General features: G+C 41.1%; 1 protein-coding gene across 1 annotated transcript in view; it reads right to left on the bottom strand.

Moving 5' to 3' along the window:
- bcr (BCR activator of RhoGEF and GTPase) overlaps positions 1–17340 on the bottom strand; it is a 90694-nt gene that overhangs the window by 11069 nt on the left and 62285 nt on the right. Inside the window, exons 5-16 of the mRNA XM_073477948.1 lie at positions 14639–14746; positions 11968–12028; positions 11791–11843; positions 11266–11406; positions 4411–4532; positions 3942–4107; positions 3627–3746; positions 3249–3324; positions 2983–3087; positions 2613–2687; positions 2129–2226; positions 1175–1306 (exon numbers count right to left, since the gene is read on the bottom strand). Coding sequence (XP_073334049.1) covers positions 1175–1306; positions 2129–2226; positions 2613–2687; positions 2983–3087; positions 3249–3324; positions 3627–3746; positions 3942–4107; positions 4411–4532; positions 11266–11406; positions 11791–11843; positions 11968–12028; positions 14639–14746 — 1257 coding nt within the window. The remainder of the gene's footprint in view (positions 1–1174; positions 1307–2128; positions 2227–2612; positions 2688–2982; positions 3088–3248; positions 3325–3626; positions 3747–3941; positions 4108–4410; positions 4533–11265; positions 11407–11790; positions 11844–11967; positions 12029–14638; positions 14747–17340) is intronic.

Raw genomic sequence — 17340 nt, 5'->3', positions numbered from 1 at the left:
TGTTGGATTCATTCTACTGAAGACAGCAGCATCAGTTTCTCGCTGTGGATTATTGAAAATCCTCCTGAGCGACTTTCTCACCAGTCTGGGTGGTTTGTTTTGAATGACATCATCTGTCAAGAAGCGATCATGTCGCAGGATTTCCAGAGGAACCACCAGGTGGAGCATTGTGACTATAATTCATAGACAGTTTGGCAGACAGCGAGCAACAAAGGGACTTTTCCTAGTGTAGATTTGAACAAACTGTTCAGGACACTGCTTATATGGATCCAGTGAACGCATGAAACAACATGAAGCTAATGTTACACCATTGTTGTCACTCCTGTGAAAGAACACAGTCATCAGTACTGTTTTAATGCTTTTGTGTTTGGTGTTTTTCTTGCTTTTGTGTTCAAGAAAAACACAAAATAAGACATTACAGCTCTTTCACACACCAAGAGAAGATTAATTTGTGTGTTTTTCTGGAAGGCTAAACAATGTTCAGCGGTGTAAAACCTCACACACACGGGGGCACACAAACACACACACACCTGCCCTGCTGTGGGTGGAGGAGTAAAAGCAGGAGGTTTTCGGAGAGACTCGTGTTCCAGGCTAAATATTTTCTCTCTAACCTGTGTCTTTGCTTTTCTCTCTGGTGATCCACTGAGTGACACTTGGCATTATCCTGCAGGCAGGCGTCGTCTTGGCAACCTAATCACCTGCTATCTAGATCTGCTATCAACCACCGATCAGTCTGTTTCACAGACTGCTCAGGATAGTGTCTGTGTTGTTTTTTTCAGAGCATTATCAGGATTTTGGCACCTCGTAGTATTGACGTTACTTTCAAATATGCAGGGTGGCACTGCTGTTATTCGATTACTATTATTGACCCACGACTGTGACCAAACCTGGCAACGCAGTGATAGATCTATGGCACGAAAATGAATGTTTTTTTTTTATTCTGATATTCAAATATCTCACAAATGGCAATTTCCCCTCTACTTACCGAAACCCCGACCCATCCGTTACATAAGAGGGCAATTAATCTAATCAGCCAATTTTGACATCAGGCTCAGTTTCAGTCATTCATTGAGCAATAATTTGAATTTCATGCTTTGTGGCAGTGGTGGTGACATAACTGCCGATCAGTAATGAGTCGTGGCTGTGGGGGGGGTGGGGTGACGTCATGTCTTACCGGGATCTGTCCTTTCCCCATGATGCGGTCTGTGCTCTCTCCATCCTCTTTGTTCTGCTTGGTCTTGTTGTAACACTTCTCGTAGCAGAGCAGCCTCAGGGTCTGAGAGCCCTCCAGCTCAATTTCAAACTCCTGAGTGGGAAGAAGAAAAAAATAGTTGTAGGGTGATTATTTGAGCAAAAATTGATGCAAAATGTCCAAGACTTGACTTAAATGACACTGGAATAAGAACAAGCGTGATTATAAACATCCACCGTACACTTTAATCCAGACATCCCACCACAGCTGACCAACATTCCCTGTAATTATGTACAGTGCTCCGCTGCAGATGTTTTGCACATCGTTCTGAGGCCCGCACTGCGTTGGTTCACTTAGCATTTGCACAGATGTGAGTCATCACCAGCAGCCCCTCATTAACTGATATTATTTCCACTTTGCTGGGCAAAAAATCCTCAAAGAGTCTTCGGGTCCATGATGGAAAAAACTCTGCTGCAGATGAACCGACCCGCTGATTGTGTCTCAAAGCTCTTCTTCGTCTATAGTGCTGACCTCCAACGTCCAGCTGTGTCATTAATGCATTCATGTTTGTGCCTATATGCATATGTTTGCTATATGTTTGCAGGGGCTGCAGCTGCTCTGTGTAGGTTCTGTTAGACATCTTAACTCAAAGGTAGACAGCAAACTGATTACAGGACCAGATGTCAGATACAGTGCATGCGCATGTAAAAGAAATAAGCTTACTAATATGAAGCATCCAATGAAGGATGTTGAGCATAATGGATAAAACACTATTGGGAATATCAAATTTTAATGAATCTGTGCAGGAACTAATTCCAACTTTTTTAATTTTAAAAGGCCTCCAGGATGCAACACGGACAGTACAAGGTTGTGTTTGATTAATTCAAATGTAATATTACTCCAGACTCTCCAGGGACATGTGTTGTTTTCTCTTACCTCGTTCCATTTGGGTTCAGTAGTGTATCGATACACTCTTGTCTTAGCTTTATTTGAAAAGAAGCCAAAGGAATCCACCTCCATTGTGCAGTAGAGATCTGACAGAGACGACAAAAGGTTGAAAAGATATTACTTGTACTGTATATGGCTATTGAAGAGGTCTTTGTGAATGCATTACATGAGCAATTGAATTAGCTAAATGTGAGATGTTATCTCCAGAAAGCAAATAAGGAATGAGTCACGTTAAGTTTGTCAAAATGTTTCAAACATAGGTCTCCAGGCATGTGTTATGCAACCAAGTGAATACATCAAAGCAACAGCTGTAGACACTAAAAAATCTGACCAGAAACTTGAAAATTAGTCAGAGGGAAACACATAGCTATAAAACACTGTTTCCCACTGCTCCACATTCACATCAAATTAACTTTGTCTGATTATCTGCATTATCTGTTGTTTGCAGGGAGGCTAAAGGTGAGTGACTCACTCAAGCTCTGTTTGAGGCCGGAGGCAGAGTGGACGATTACATTCAGGAACCCGTAGAGACCGGGGGATTCATCCTCTGGAAAAACATTCAGCGAGCAGAGGGGGGAAAAAAAAGACAGCGAGGAGGGGTTAGAAAAACATGCAGACCTCTGTTTGTTTTGGAGCAGAATCATACATGGAAAAAACAGGCCTGTACAGTATAAAATATGTGGCTTGAACCTCTGTGTACTTACTATACTCATAATAATCACAATCAAGCAAGTGTGAAAGTGTAACCACACATCTAAACATTATCATTTTATGCAGAATTTTGTACTTATATAGCTGAAGCATTTGAGTGCAACTTTAAAATACAAACATTAGTACCCTACCTTCTTTATTGATGCTAAGTGGGATGTGGTGGACAGTCTGCAGTTTGACGCAGGAGCTGGTCAACATTTGCAGCTCCATGGACGTCAAGGAGGACGTTTTAAAACCTTGAGGGAAGACAATAAATGTAGGCTGTAAAAGACGATCTATATATTGGTTTCCCGTTGTTTTCATCGCTTGATTAGTAGTTGCTATTGTACATGTATAAAGGTTCAAGGGCCCAGGATGTTTCGCAAATGGGAAAATCCAAATACTCCAAGACACTTACATTTCTTCTGCTGTTCCTTGATGATCTCCCTCCACTCTGCACGTTCGTAGTCCGATGAAATCAGGAAACCGTAACTCTGAAGACAAATGCACAAAAAATGTGTTAATAAGCATCTTATAAGGGCCTTACTACCTACTAACTAATGCTTATTACAACGACCCACGTCTATAAAGTGTAACCCAAAAGAAAGTCTAGCATGAGACAGATCTAGGAGTATGAATCTAGGACAAGAAAAAAGGCAGTAAAATGAGAAAAGCAGATGAAATACAGAGAAGAGGAGTGTGCTGGAGGCAGCAGGAGGAGGATGATGGGGTAGAACTGATGATGGGAAAGGCCAATGAAGAAACAGGGGCAGGTAATGTTGGAGACCGTCGTTACCTTGCCGCTCTTGTTGTAGACTCTGAGGGGCATGCTCGGAGACGTCAACAGGAGCAGAGACTCCTGCTCTGACAGCTTCTTCCTCAGACGGTCGATAACTTTTGAACCCTTGTTGGCTCTCTGAAATCACAGAGGTGAAAATGTTTGCGTGGGGGGTAACAACTACCTTGATAATCTTACATTGGCTAGAAAAATCCTACATCCAATAAGTTGTGTGAAAGAAAATCCCAGCAGACAAACTTAAAAAAATGCTGTGTTGTCAATGAGAGTTTTTTTTTGTACAGATTTTTGTCAAACTGTGCATATCCACGCTACCTTCTCCCTCTGGATCTCACTGCGGAGGTGGGAGATCTTGACCTTCATGGCGTCGAGCTCTTCATCGGGGACCTGGGGGATGGTAAGTGGCTCAGCCTCCTCTGGGCCCTGGAAGGTCAGGTCAGTCAGGGGGATGTACCACTTACTGTCATACTGCTGGTTTTTACTGCGGGAGGAGAGGGGAAGGATAGGTGAAGATGGATAAAAGATGAGAACGAGACAGTAGAAAGAAAATTCAAAATTGGACAACAATTCAGAAGAAGGTTAACTGTGTTATGAGGGAAATTCTATTTTATTTCAACTTGAAATTTGAATGAATGAGTGCTGGATAGTGAGATGTCTCTGTGTGATCAATGTTAATTTATGGTGATATTTTAATGATACATTAGAAATGTATCTCAAACGGGTCTTATAGTGGGATTCAATCTGAAGAATAAGTGTTAATTTGACCGTTATTAAAGTTTCTTACCCTCCGATCTGTTTCTTCAGTTTGGCGCAGAGCAGCAGATCAGTGAAGAGGAAGACATGCCGCAGCTTCCTCGCTCCCTCCACCAACTCCACCATGAAGCTGTCCCTCAGAAGCTGGCGGTTCTGCAGCAACAACAGACAAGGACGGTGGGGTCAGTGACACAAAGCTTTTGGTGTCGGTAACTCAGCATTTGCCAGTTAGGATATTAGAGAGGCATACTTATTAGCTTTCATGGAGTTTGGTGGTCTTAACTCCATCGTCAAAAATGTCATCTTTTCTCGATCATCAGTGGCAAAGCTCATGAGCTCAGTATTAACCAAATGATTCCCCCAAATTGTGGAGGGTTATGCATTAAATAGCACTGGTTCAACTAATTACCTGGTAAATTATTTTGTCATATTCTAGCATTAATCTTCAATTCACAGGACACAGAGGAATGAATGACGTAACGGTAAGACAGGGACGAGTGTTGTTTGGAGCTCTGGGAATCATCACTGATGTCAGACTATGTAATGAGATGTGTAATACCGCCATTTGCCAAAAGGGGGCAGTAATGCCATTGTACAAATGAGACAACAGATTTAGAAGAATGGACTTGGAACAAGAATGGGAAGCAGATGAATGACAAACCACAACTTGATAGTAATGGTTCACTTTTACATGTCTATAACCTTGGATTTACTTCTATATAAAACGTTTGGGGGAGGAGAGGTTTACTGCAAAATATGAGAGAATAAAATACATTTATTCAAAAGTATTTTAACTCAGACAGAGCAGATCTCGTAGGGAATGGACACTCTTTGTAGTTTATTTTTGCTCTTGCTTTTAGTCTTTTGATTGTATGAAACGAGGATGAGAACGAGGTGCTTAATTTTAATTCTTCAGGCTGATTTCACCCACTTTGCCTTGGATATTTACCTTGATTTCACCTATTTATTTGAGGTAATTACCTTATAATATGTTTAAATTATAAAGAAATTCAGTGGGGTCAAACTTTTGTAAAGATATAATGGAACAACAATGAATTCAGTTAAGTTTAATTGAGAGTTTAAGTATTAATGAGTGAGCACTGCTAGCTGACAACATTTGGGGTGCAGGTTTATTTTTTTAGAAAGAAACACAATGGGTCAACATTCCCAATATGCATACATGAAGGATTTTACAGTCCATCTACTGCCAACATCTGCTAAAAACAGATAATATAAACAAAATCGATGTCTCCTCTTCCTTCCTACTCTCTTCAATGTTGTTTCAGGGGCCACACCAGCCCCCTCCACCCCTCAAAACCTACTCAACCCTCACAACTCCCTGGCAGCAAGGCCATGAAGCATGACATCACGTTTGTACAGAGCCAATCACGTCCCTATGTTCATTCTTTGTGCCCTCCCCCTCCTGTCCCCTTCCTCCTCCTTCTCCCCCCTCCATCATGACCACACAGTTACTGTCACTGCCAGGACACACTGAAGTGGAGCCGATGCTTCTGTAGGAGAGGTTCGTGCGCTTACAAAACCTGACTGGACATCTGCTGGGAAAGAGGAGGATCATGCTGTGTCACTCGATGTTGATGGAGAGGGTGAGGGGAGGGTGACAAAGACAGGGAGAGATAGGAGAGCATGAAAGAGAGAAAGTGAAAGGCGGAAAGAGAACGGAAAGGAGAGGAGAAATGAGAGAGACAGAGTAGCTCCTGATTGCATTCCAAGGTTTCTTACTGAAGATACTAAACCATGTGACTTGTCACCAAAGCAGCTCCACTGCCGTAATCCATCCCTTCATGCACATGCATTCACAAGCACACATGAAGTTCCTACTGTACGGCAAGCTATGATCACGAAATAAGGATCTAATAGGAGTCTAATTCCCACCAGTGGATATAATTATTCATAACCAGCTAGATAATGAAGCCTGCAACGATGACGGCCTGTGATAAATAACTTCCAGATGACTTGCTCGCTGTCTATCTGGGATTTTTCTCTCGTGGCAACTGGGATGCTACATCTGTCAGAACACACACAACAACTCACTCCTTCCTCTTCCCTCCGGCACTGATGTGATTTTCTTATGCAGTTTCTGTAGCAATGAGTCTCTGGTAAGTATTTACTGTACATGTTCATCATTCAGTCTCCATCATCAGGTTTTGGGACTTTGATGCCACGAGAATGGCACATCTATGAAGTCATTTCACATGTAATATAATCCCCCCGAGGATGTTTTCTAGCTAGAATATAAAACGAGGCCTCATCTCGCCTCACTTCTGTCAATCTACATGCACTTCTGTCAATCTACAATCTATATTTAGGACATGGGCTGTATAGAAGCTGGAGTGAGATATTGGTCACACTGCTCTTCTTAATTTTAGCATAGCATTAAACTGAAAATATGAGGAATAGTGGAGCTTAAGCTATAATGTGAAGCTATCTATGCATATTAAAAGCAGCACTGATGTGGACGCCGTGATATGATCACGGATTTGTGGTTTAAAGGGCATTAAATCCATTGCCAATTACATACAGTATATACAGTATAGGGATTAAACAAGACCAAGAGTCCACAGTCATGCTAGCAGCTCTGTTTCTCAGCTTTGAGCTGGATGGTAACGTCAGCATGCTAACACGAACCCCCTCATGACAATGGTAACATGTTGATGTTTTGCAGCTTTAAGTTTACCATGTTCACCATCGTTGATTAGCATGTTAGCAGGCTAACATTTGCTAATAGAGTGCTGTAGGAATGAGTCCTAAAACCCACAAATAAGTTAGCATTTTTGCACGTCAGGTTCCCATGTCTTGAAGTCAATGGGTTTTTGAATAATATATAATATATTGAATAACAATAAGTGTATTCGATTTTCACAAAAAAGGCCCGTAAATACTCCGCATTTGAATTATAAAGCGTTACGTGATTTAATAAAAGGTGGTTGCTAACAAGTGGCTAACTAAAACTTAAGAGGTTGTCGGGGACAGTAAACATCATTACACCGAACAAAGAGACTCATCCACTCACTCCTCCGTCTTTAGAATAGTTTGCAACTTTAGTCGGCAATAATCCAAAATCCAATTGCTAAAAATGCTAACCTAGAGAGTAACTGCGCCCAGTCTAACAACCTGATTTGCTGTCCCAACTAGTGGTGACAACATACTTGTGCATCAGTGACATAGCACGCGTGGTACCACTTGACATCATAGTTGGCTGTGGTGACTACTACAACAGACCCCACCCGACCACACCTAGCTGTGATGTTGGATGTGGTCCGTGGGTTTAAAGGTATACTGTAAATCTGTTGAACCTCAGAGGCCAGTGCAGCTGTGTTTTTCCCTCTTTCCAAATTCTAGCGTGGAGTTGCTCTTTAATTATTTCTGTCTCTGCGTATTTCACCATGTAGCTCTGAATCTTGGAACTTACAGCTTTGGAAGCGACATTGTTATCCAACAAGCTAAAATCTCCTGTGATAATCATGGCGAGTCAGCAGTAAATTCTTGGGATTGGACTAGAATACTGATTGGATTATCATTCAAAAAGTACAATAGTAGATTAGGATGGATTAGTACAGAAAGAGTACCTGAACTGACAAACTACTAACAGTGACTCCTTCAGATTAAAATGACAGGTCAGCAGAATTGTTTTACACAGGAGCTACCAGGTTTGTCCCTACATTCAGGTAAGTGAAGTGGACTTTAACTGACCTGCTGAGAAACTACATTGCCCATCAAGCCTTAATAATAATCCTCCTTTCATTGATCTCATGAGAGATAAAATAAAGGCAGGGATAACAGATAGATTAGGGATTTGCAGGCCTCTTACTGTGTGGGAGTGAATGGGAATCATGTGGAGGGATAAAGCATCTGTTAACCTGCTCATGCAAAACACACTCATGCCTTTAGATACTTATTTTCTTATTTAGATATTACATGTTCTCCAGTTAAGGCTCACCCCTACATCAGTAATCTGATGAATTTAAAAATGCGCTTACGCTGCTGCTTTGCCCTGCTACAGGGGAAAAGACATCCTCAACAAAACCAGCTGTCTCAGCGCATCAGATGACATTTTCATAATATCGAACAGCCGGTAGGAGAAATGCGACTTTCTCCATTTCTTATAATAGCTGACCGGAACATCAGCAGCGCCGCTGTAGGAAGGAGAAGCGACGCGAGGCAGAGCACGCTGACAGCACTGAACGCAGATTAAATATTGACCATCTCCTCGCTGAGAGCGTGTGCGAGAGTAATGGCATGAATCTACAAAAGATCCATGTTTATATTTAGAATACATGCTTCAAGGAGCGTCTCTGCGCTCGTGTGTTGTAAAGGCAATGTGTGTATACGAGGACGTGAGGAGGGAAAGAAATTTCTAGTGGAAGTACACACACACACACAGTCTCACATCTTTCCCACAGCCAAACAAAGCAGGATGAGGAGGTGAATTGAGATTGAGGCAGTGCCGTCATTTGCATTTTAATTAAGCTGCTTCTGTTTGTCCCCTCCCCTCATCTGGTGGGGCCGGGGCCTCTGGGTTCCACTTGCGCTGCTCTGCTCCTGCATGCCTCCACTGAGCAAACCACAGGCTACTCTGTACACGTGGAGGGCAAGCACTCCCTCAGTCCTTTACATTTCAGGTCAGATCATAAAATGAGCACTGTGGCCTGTTTCCTGTTGTATTACCTGTGCTATCTGATTGTTTCTGCCTCTTTTAATCAGCACTAACAATTAAACGGTGACGCCAGAGGAAGCCGCATGTAATCTGATAAATATCCTCTAGTGATGTCACCCAGTTGCATTGTGGGTAATGTTGGCACCAGGTTTTGGAAAGCAGTCTACTAGTCTAACATTGCACTCCTATAATACTTAGCGGAACCAGAGATTTCACCTTTTTTATTCTACATGCTCTTCTTCCTTTTCAAAACCTGGAGTCCACATTACCCACAATGCTTAGCCACTGATTGACATCACTGGAGGCAATTTATCAGATTCCATGCACCTTCCTCTGGAGCCACAAAAGGCTTACTACTATTCTCACATATTCGGTCATACTCCCCAAGACCTGTAAACACACTTTAATGTGTAAAATTGGTGGAGTTACCCTTTGAGCGCATTATCACTATACCTGCTGTATAAATCAAATGAATTTCATTTTGCATATACAGATCCTGCAGGCATCCAATTTGTTACACATGACAAAGGATAATGAGGGACACTCCTTTACTTTCAACATGGACATCATGTAGAAGTCTGAGCACAGATTTAGCATGCAGCAAAGCGTCTATTTAGGAGGTTGAAGTTGTGCTGACTTTGTAGTTTATGCCTGCTACCTCAAATTACTCGACTGTTTTATGTAATTGTAGCATCACAGCCACATCTTCTCCATTAAAAGCGATTTAAGATTTATCAGCCTTTTAAGCACCGGCCTCCTCACTGAATGCAAGACATCGGCGTCTCAACTTCCCAGGTTACGACAGTCCTTTGATGACTGAAGCGAGGTTTATGTTGCAGCTCAGTTGGTGAAATGCAGACAAAAACCTCGGGCGTATTATATACTCGGTCTATGGTAAGGTACGATATAATGAGCCCCATCGATTTCCATGTGCTGCTTTCATGTATCCATGATAAATATTTGATGGCTGGTGTGGAGGTCTGGACAGACTGGGATGGAACTGGGGGCCTGCAGGAGTATAGGAGGGGACTGTGCGTGTGTGTGTGTGTGTGTGTGTATATATGTTCAAAGGCAAACAAGAGAAAGAGTGAATGGGAACAGAGCGTAGGACAGTGTGTGTGTGTATTTGTGTGTGTGTGTGTAGAAAAGGGTGCAGTAATGACCCCCCTGTGAGCAGAAGGAGGAGCCGGCTCAGCCTTTTTCGCTCGTTTGCTCCCACCCTCCATTTATGAATAATTAACTTTGAATCCGCCAGTCAGAGTGGACCGGTGGCTCATTACACGGCATTATGTACGGCAGTGTCACGCAAGCTATCAATCAAGAGGCATCCATTCATGTGTGTCAAGTCATCTCCGGGGATGAGAGCGACAGTGGGGGGTAGACTGTGAGGGACTGTGTGTGTGTGTGTGTGCATTAGGGGAGATGGAGGGATGGGAAGCCACAGGAGTGACGTAGAGCAAACACAGAATCACCCTCAGCTAGGCAATCCTGGTATGACCATATATGGGCATAGGCTCTGCTTTAGGCAGCAGATTGGTGGCCCCTGTACTCTCAATTGGCAGTGACTTCAAAGTCATTTAGAGGGTGGGGTCATGACGTCATCGTGCTCAATATCAGAGGTGCAAAGATTTAAACTGATGAAGATTTTACTATTATCTAGATTGCTTGTATCACCTTCGGGACATCTCAACGCAAGGTTCATGATATTTGATTTTTGAAAACACAACAAAATCCTCTCCTTAATGGTGCAGATGAGTTCAGAAATTCATTAAAAAGGCAGTTAGGTTAGATGTATTTTAAGAAGAGTCAGGATTTTGTGTCAAAAGTCTGTATCAATCATGAATATTAATGTTCTGTGTGGTTATGTGCTCCAGTTTCAAGTCATGCAGTCAAAAATACATTAAAACTTAAAAGTACCTTGTGTCATTCCAACAAATTCAGCTTGTCTTCATCAGAAAAACAACCATATTGGTCGACAGTGAAAGCAGCTTATTAGACAGATGTGTCAAAACATACGGAGGATTTTTACCCAGGAGACCGTTGTTCCTGTCCTGTTTGAAATCAAAAGTCATCACTGCGTTTCACTCACGTTCAAAGCGTAACTTAAGTGGCAAGGTATGAGGACATGTTGAGCAAATTAGTCCACACTAGAGCCATACTGCTAATTACCTGTCTAAAGAAGAGCATGTCAACAGGGTATAAAACGCTCACCTCTCCCTTCTTGACAGTCATGGACTGGCGTCGGGGCGTCGACTCCTCGTTAATGCTGGACAGGAAGTTCTGGGAGATTCGCAGGGCATCCTGTAGAAGCGGGTGGTCTGGGTGGCTGGTGGGCGTGTGTTTAAGCAAGTCCTGGGGCGCAGCAGTAGATGGAAAACAATTACTTTTAAAAGGAAACATTTCTCAGTTCATATATTCTAATACCTTTTCATATACGCAATACATTTTGCCCTGAATTCTCAAAGTAAATGGTAACTGTTAATGGTAAATGGTAAATTTACATACAAAGTCACATCTCTAATCTGTAATCTCTCAATTACAACTGTTTTTCTTGAGCTGGGTACTGATGGAGATATTGTTTTATGTTTGCAAACAAGCTGCATGTTGGGTTTTGATCACCCGTTAAATGACTTCTAGGATTAATTTGTGAGCAACAGAGGCTAAAACACACCAGAACACAACTGTGATGCACCATTATTAAGATGTGTCGCTGCTTGAGCGCATACTATTACTTACATGAAGTACCAATGTACTGCGAGTCACTCTGTCCACTGGTTTATAAAGTAAAGCTGCACATGAAAAAAGAGAGAAACCAGACTGAATTACTATAATATGCTATATGTAATTGTTTTAATCTTGTTTTTTTTGAATATTTTCGTAGAATTAAGTAAAAAGTAGCATGGTGTGACTGACCCTCTAGAGAGTTCTTGGCCGTCTGGTCCTTCGAGTCCTTGGGGCTCCTCACCTTCAGGTTCTGTTTGGAGAGGCACAAAAAAACAGACCTTTAAATACCTGCTCAGTGTGGTTAAGCGATTTGAAATCATAGTGATGTTATTATCCTTGCTCTAGCACTGAGGTCATCCACTTCCAAATTAATTATGCCATCCTCAGCAGCTTTTCCCCCCACCATCTTGCTCAGATGGCTCAGAGTCATGCATCATTACTTAGGCCATTAACAACCCTCGATGATGAATTCCCCATCCCGCATGTAGAGACCAGCCACGACGCTAACTGGTAGACCTCGTAAAACATAGACGAAGACTGATGGTGTACCAGGAGCTGCCACATGCTTGAGAAATATAGGAAGAAGAGGATGTAATACTTTTAACACTAGACTTTTTTTTTTATCAAGATCACTTTAAGCTAATCAATTTAGAGGTGAATGTTTGCTGTTTTACTATAATTAATATAAAAAAAGCCCCCAAAATCTGCTTAAAGGCTGCATTTGAAGCCATTGTTGTGGCTGCTGGATGAACAGAAGATTCCCAAAATGCATGAAGAGAGCTGTAATAACGTTTGAGCCTTCAAACTTGACAAATAACACTGTTGTGAACGCAGATGACTAGTTTAAACCAGGGTCAATTCGGTTCTATCAGTCTCCAAAACTAGATTTGAAGCATGAGAGTAAGTGTTTTTAAATCTACTTTGTCTACGATAAAACAAATTACCCTGAGCCCTTGGAGCTGTTGGAAACTCGTGTTTGTGGATAAGATAAATGTACAAATTTATTACGCTGTCAAGGCTCATCTACAGTCTGTGTGGTGAGCTCATATTTTCCTGCTCAGCGACGAGAATGAGAACAAGCCAAAACTACAGAAAACACCAACAACCGTCCTCTGCATTGCTCCATTTCACTGATGTACGTACATAAGCACAAACACATGGGCACACACACACACACACACACACAAAATTGCCTCTGGCTGCATTTGTGCGGAAATATTCAGCAGGACATTCAAATTTAAATGCAGGGAAATGATAAAAGCTGCGTGGGTGAATAATGGGAGAGCGTTTTGCAAGTACGGTGCATCAGGGACAAAACTGTTAAAGCAGCTGAAAAAATCGACTCTTTCTACGTGACACCTCTCTGAATCTGTCCCTTTCCCTGATTACACATTATTTAACACTGTTGTAAGTCAGATATCATCTTTGTTGGTTTTATGTGGCTAAGACACCCTTTCTCTCAAAAACTGTCCAGCTGCAGCGGCAGCAGGACGGACGAAGTATAGCTCCACAAGATGAACTGTTTAAAGGATAAATCCACCAATTTTAAACGTCTTTACAGGTCTCGGTGAGTACTACTGCATATGTAGTGATTTTTTTTGTGGCTCCAGAGGAAGCTATACATGTATGTAATCTGATGAATTGCCTCCTGTGATGTCACTCACTAGCTAAGTTGCATTGTGGGTAATGTAGGCTCTTTGAACAGGAATAAAAAGGGCCATATCTCTGGTTTTGCTGTATCAATTTTGATCATTTGTTTTCAAACTATCCATAATGCGTCCAATAGTGTTATATGAGTGCAATGTTAGACCAGTAGAATGCTTTTCAAAACCTGGTGCCTACATTGCCCACAATGCAATTTAGCCACTGAGTGACATCACTGGAGGCAATTTATTAGATTACATCCAGCTTCCTCTGGAGCCACAAAAGGCTTTAAACTACTTTTTTTCTTACACTTTAATTCAACATCCTGAGATAATATGAATCATAGCAGACACACTAGAAATCTACTGTACAGCATCAAAACACACTTAATGCATTCTGAGGACTATTTTTACAGGCAGGCATTTAGTTAATATACTACGTTTTCATCTCCTTTTGAATGACTTTTATGTATCTGCCTTTTTTTTTACGACCTTTAAATTATTCATTATGAACCTACTTATCTTTTTTGTATTGTTTTTCTATTATGTTGTTGTTGTAAAGCACTTTGATCTACATTTCATGTAGTTCTCTGCCTTTTTATTGGATCTTTTTCTCTTAATTTTTCTTTTGTTCTTTTCCAGTTATGTCTTGTTTTTAACACCATACAGTAAAACACTTTGAGCTGCATTTCGAATATAAATAAAGATAGTATTTTTTATAATTATTATTAAATGTGCTGTACTGGTAACACATTGATTGCATAGTTACAGCACAGACTTTATACTGTATTCTGTATTTTAACTAAAGAGTGAGTAGGAGGAGGATATCGCCAACCTTACACTCATCTTTTAGAGTATAGTCAGGAAGTGTGGGAGTTCAACAAACAATCAAGTGTAATGTTGTCGAGAACTCAACTGAACCTGTACTTACTTTTATCTAAATTTGATAAAGCATTGCTCCACACATGTAAAAAAGAAAAACACTTGTGAAACTCACTTGGATAATTTGCTGGTATGCAGGGGGTCAAGTGTCTGACTGACTGATTTTACACGGTGGTAAAATGATCCTATAACTGAGAGATCACAGCTTCAACGCCTGCACCAGCTTTGAGACAGAGGCTGAACCGCTAACTGTTTGCTTTTTGTCCTCTCAATAGAAACATGTATTTATACGCCTGCTCGGTGTTGTTATCCACTCGTTCCTCTCTCCTTCTTACCTCGGAGATTTCAGCAAACTGTGTGTTGGCCTGGCAGCACTTCTCCGCCGTCTCCACAGCCAGTTCATAGTTGTCCACAAATGCTCTGTAAACTCCAAGCTGGCTGGCCTGATGGACAGAAAAGAAACAGAGAAGGGATGTGAAGCTTACAATGTTATGAACAGATCTGACATATTAAAATGTTTGTCAGTGAGTGATCTGCCTGCAAACCTTTAAAATCCAAATATAAATGTTATAGAATGGCGGTAAACTCTGAGCTGGCTTCTATATAGAAGAAATAAACAGCACTCTCTATGCTCTCAGACAGAACAGTCCATTGTAAAGACAGTAAAAGCAATGAGACCAACAACACTGTCTTTCAGTGTGAAGCTCAGATATCCAAGCACACTCGACAGTCCTCTTCACTACTTCCTTGTCTTAGCTTCCACCACTTCAACTTCATACAAACTGTGACATTGCTGCTGCTCTTAACAAAATACTGAACTATTTTTCTAAAAAAAAAAAGACTTTATTGTTTAGTTTCTTTTCTTTATCTGATCTTCTGTTTTATAAGACTGCCATCTGTTATCTGTCTGGACATCCAGTAAATAAAGTTTGAAAAAAAGTTAAGCCTTTGTTTGATCCCTAGAAGGGAAATTAAGGTGTTGTAGCAGCACAAGGACAGAAAAAATACAGATAAACTAACAAATAGATGTACTGCCTATTTCTTTCTTTTGTTTTAGATGTGGCTTAAATGAGGGAACATTCCTACATTCCCCCTGGCAGTGCCCTAAACTTCAGGGGTTTTTGGCAGGGACTATGTGACACCCTATCCAAAATTCATGGAGTTGTTTTTCCATTAGATGTGGAGATTTGTATACGGGGTAACTTCACTAACTCCAACCTTAAGAATAGCCACACTGAAAGGCTGACACATATTTTTGCTGGCCACTGCTAAAAAATGCATTGCATCAAAATGGAAATCAGATGTTCAAATCCAAATTGGAATGTGGCTCTCTGAAATCAGGAGCTGCTCCACATGTAGAAAAAAAATGCATTGGATGAGGAATAAGAGTGCAACATTTTACAAGATATGGCAACTCTTTTTGGATTATACAGAAAACGTCCGGTCGCACCAGATTGATCGTTCTCCTGTAAAGTCTTCCTATATTGAGGATGTGCTTGACCACATGATCGTTGAGATGAGATGTTCCCCCTAGTCTCTCAATGTTTTGTCTCGTTTTTTTGTTATTGTTGTTGCTGGCAGTCTCTACTTCACGTTGAATTTGATTTGCTTGTTTATCTTGTTGATGTTATACTTTCATTTGCTTTTGCTCTCTGTTCACGTGTTTGGTTTTGAAAAAAGAAGAACAGAAATGAAAAGACTATATAAAATTACAAGGCAAGCAGTATACATATACCCACAACGTGTTGTACTGATACTAATGATAAACTACTGTTGCAAATGAAGTGACATGGTGGCGTGATTAGTAGCAGCAAAATACCTTAATTCCTAACATGTTTCTGTGATGTCAAGTCTTTTCTTTTACAAGTACAAGCAGCAAACTAATAATTAAGAAACAGCCAGACAAATGGAGGCATAATGTAGCTCTTTGCAGTCAGTCAGAACAAATACTTTTGCCTCATCTGTTAGAAATTAGTGTAATTGTGAAAATGCTGAGTAGCACTGGTGAGTTTCTTCATAGTCAAAATTGTGGCATTTAAGAAAACTGTACTTCACAAATCAAAAAATATCAATAGAGAGCTAAATGAAGTCCAACTAAACCTTTTCAGTGTAACTTTGAAAATGCTAAACCCCAGAGCTGAGATGTATAATCCTTAAAATATCATATGTGATACAGGAGATTCAGTCCAGTCATCTGTGTCTGAGAGACTGTGTGTGACTGATGGTGACAACAACAGCAGCATGTAACCACGGCGCTCCTCGCAGCAGCCCGGCCCGTTGCTGTGGCAACCAGCGAGACCTGCACTGTGCCGGGGTGAGTAATTAATGATTGGTGTAACAGAGGCTATGAAAGCACATTTAGGAAGCTGGATGGCTGAATAAAACTCGCACCAAACGCTGCCTGCCAGCGCTACGATCCATCTCGACTGCGAACAAAAGGACAATCAATTCTCCTGAACAAAAGCCAAAGGAGGAGAGAGTACAGTGAAGATGGGCTTTGTGTGTAATGTGGAGAGCCTCAGATGCACAAGAACGCAGGCACACAGGCACGCACACACACACAAAGAATACCAAATACCTGAGAAAAATCTTACCTGAGAGCACTGAATGAGTGTACTGAGCATTAATTATTACCTCTACAGGATCTCATGACCTAGCTTATTGCTATAATTCAGAGCTTTAAGCTCCATATGAGCCCGTGTGGAGCTTCAGTAATTTAGGCAGATGACTTTTGTCCTTTCCAGAATCAAGACTTAAAGGATATTTCAGGTTTATTACAACTTGGGTCACACTTTTGTAGTTCTGGCCATCATTTCGATCTAATAGGAAAGCACTGCATGTACAGTAGTGCTGAGCCCTGGGAAATGGCAACAGTTAGAGTATGTAGAGCTACAACTAATGATTGTATTTCATATTAAATTAATCTACCTATTATTTTTATGATTAATTGATTAATCACGTCAAGAAATTATGACAATGTTCATCACAACATCCCACAGTCGAAAGTGTCATTTTTAACTCTTACTCATGGGTAATG

Source organism: Pagrus major, chromosome 12 (assembly GCF_040436345.1).
Source record: "Pagrus major chromosome 12, Pma_NU_1.0".
Taxonomy (NCBI): domain Eukaryota; kingdom Metazoa; phylum Chordata; class Actinopteri; order Spariformes; family Sparidae; genus Pagrus; species Pagrus major.
This window is presented reverse-complemented; position numbering and strand designations above follow the sequence as displayed.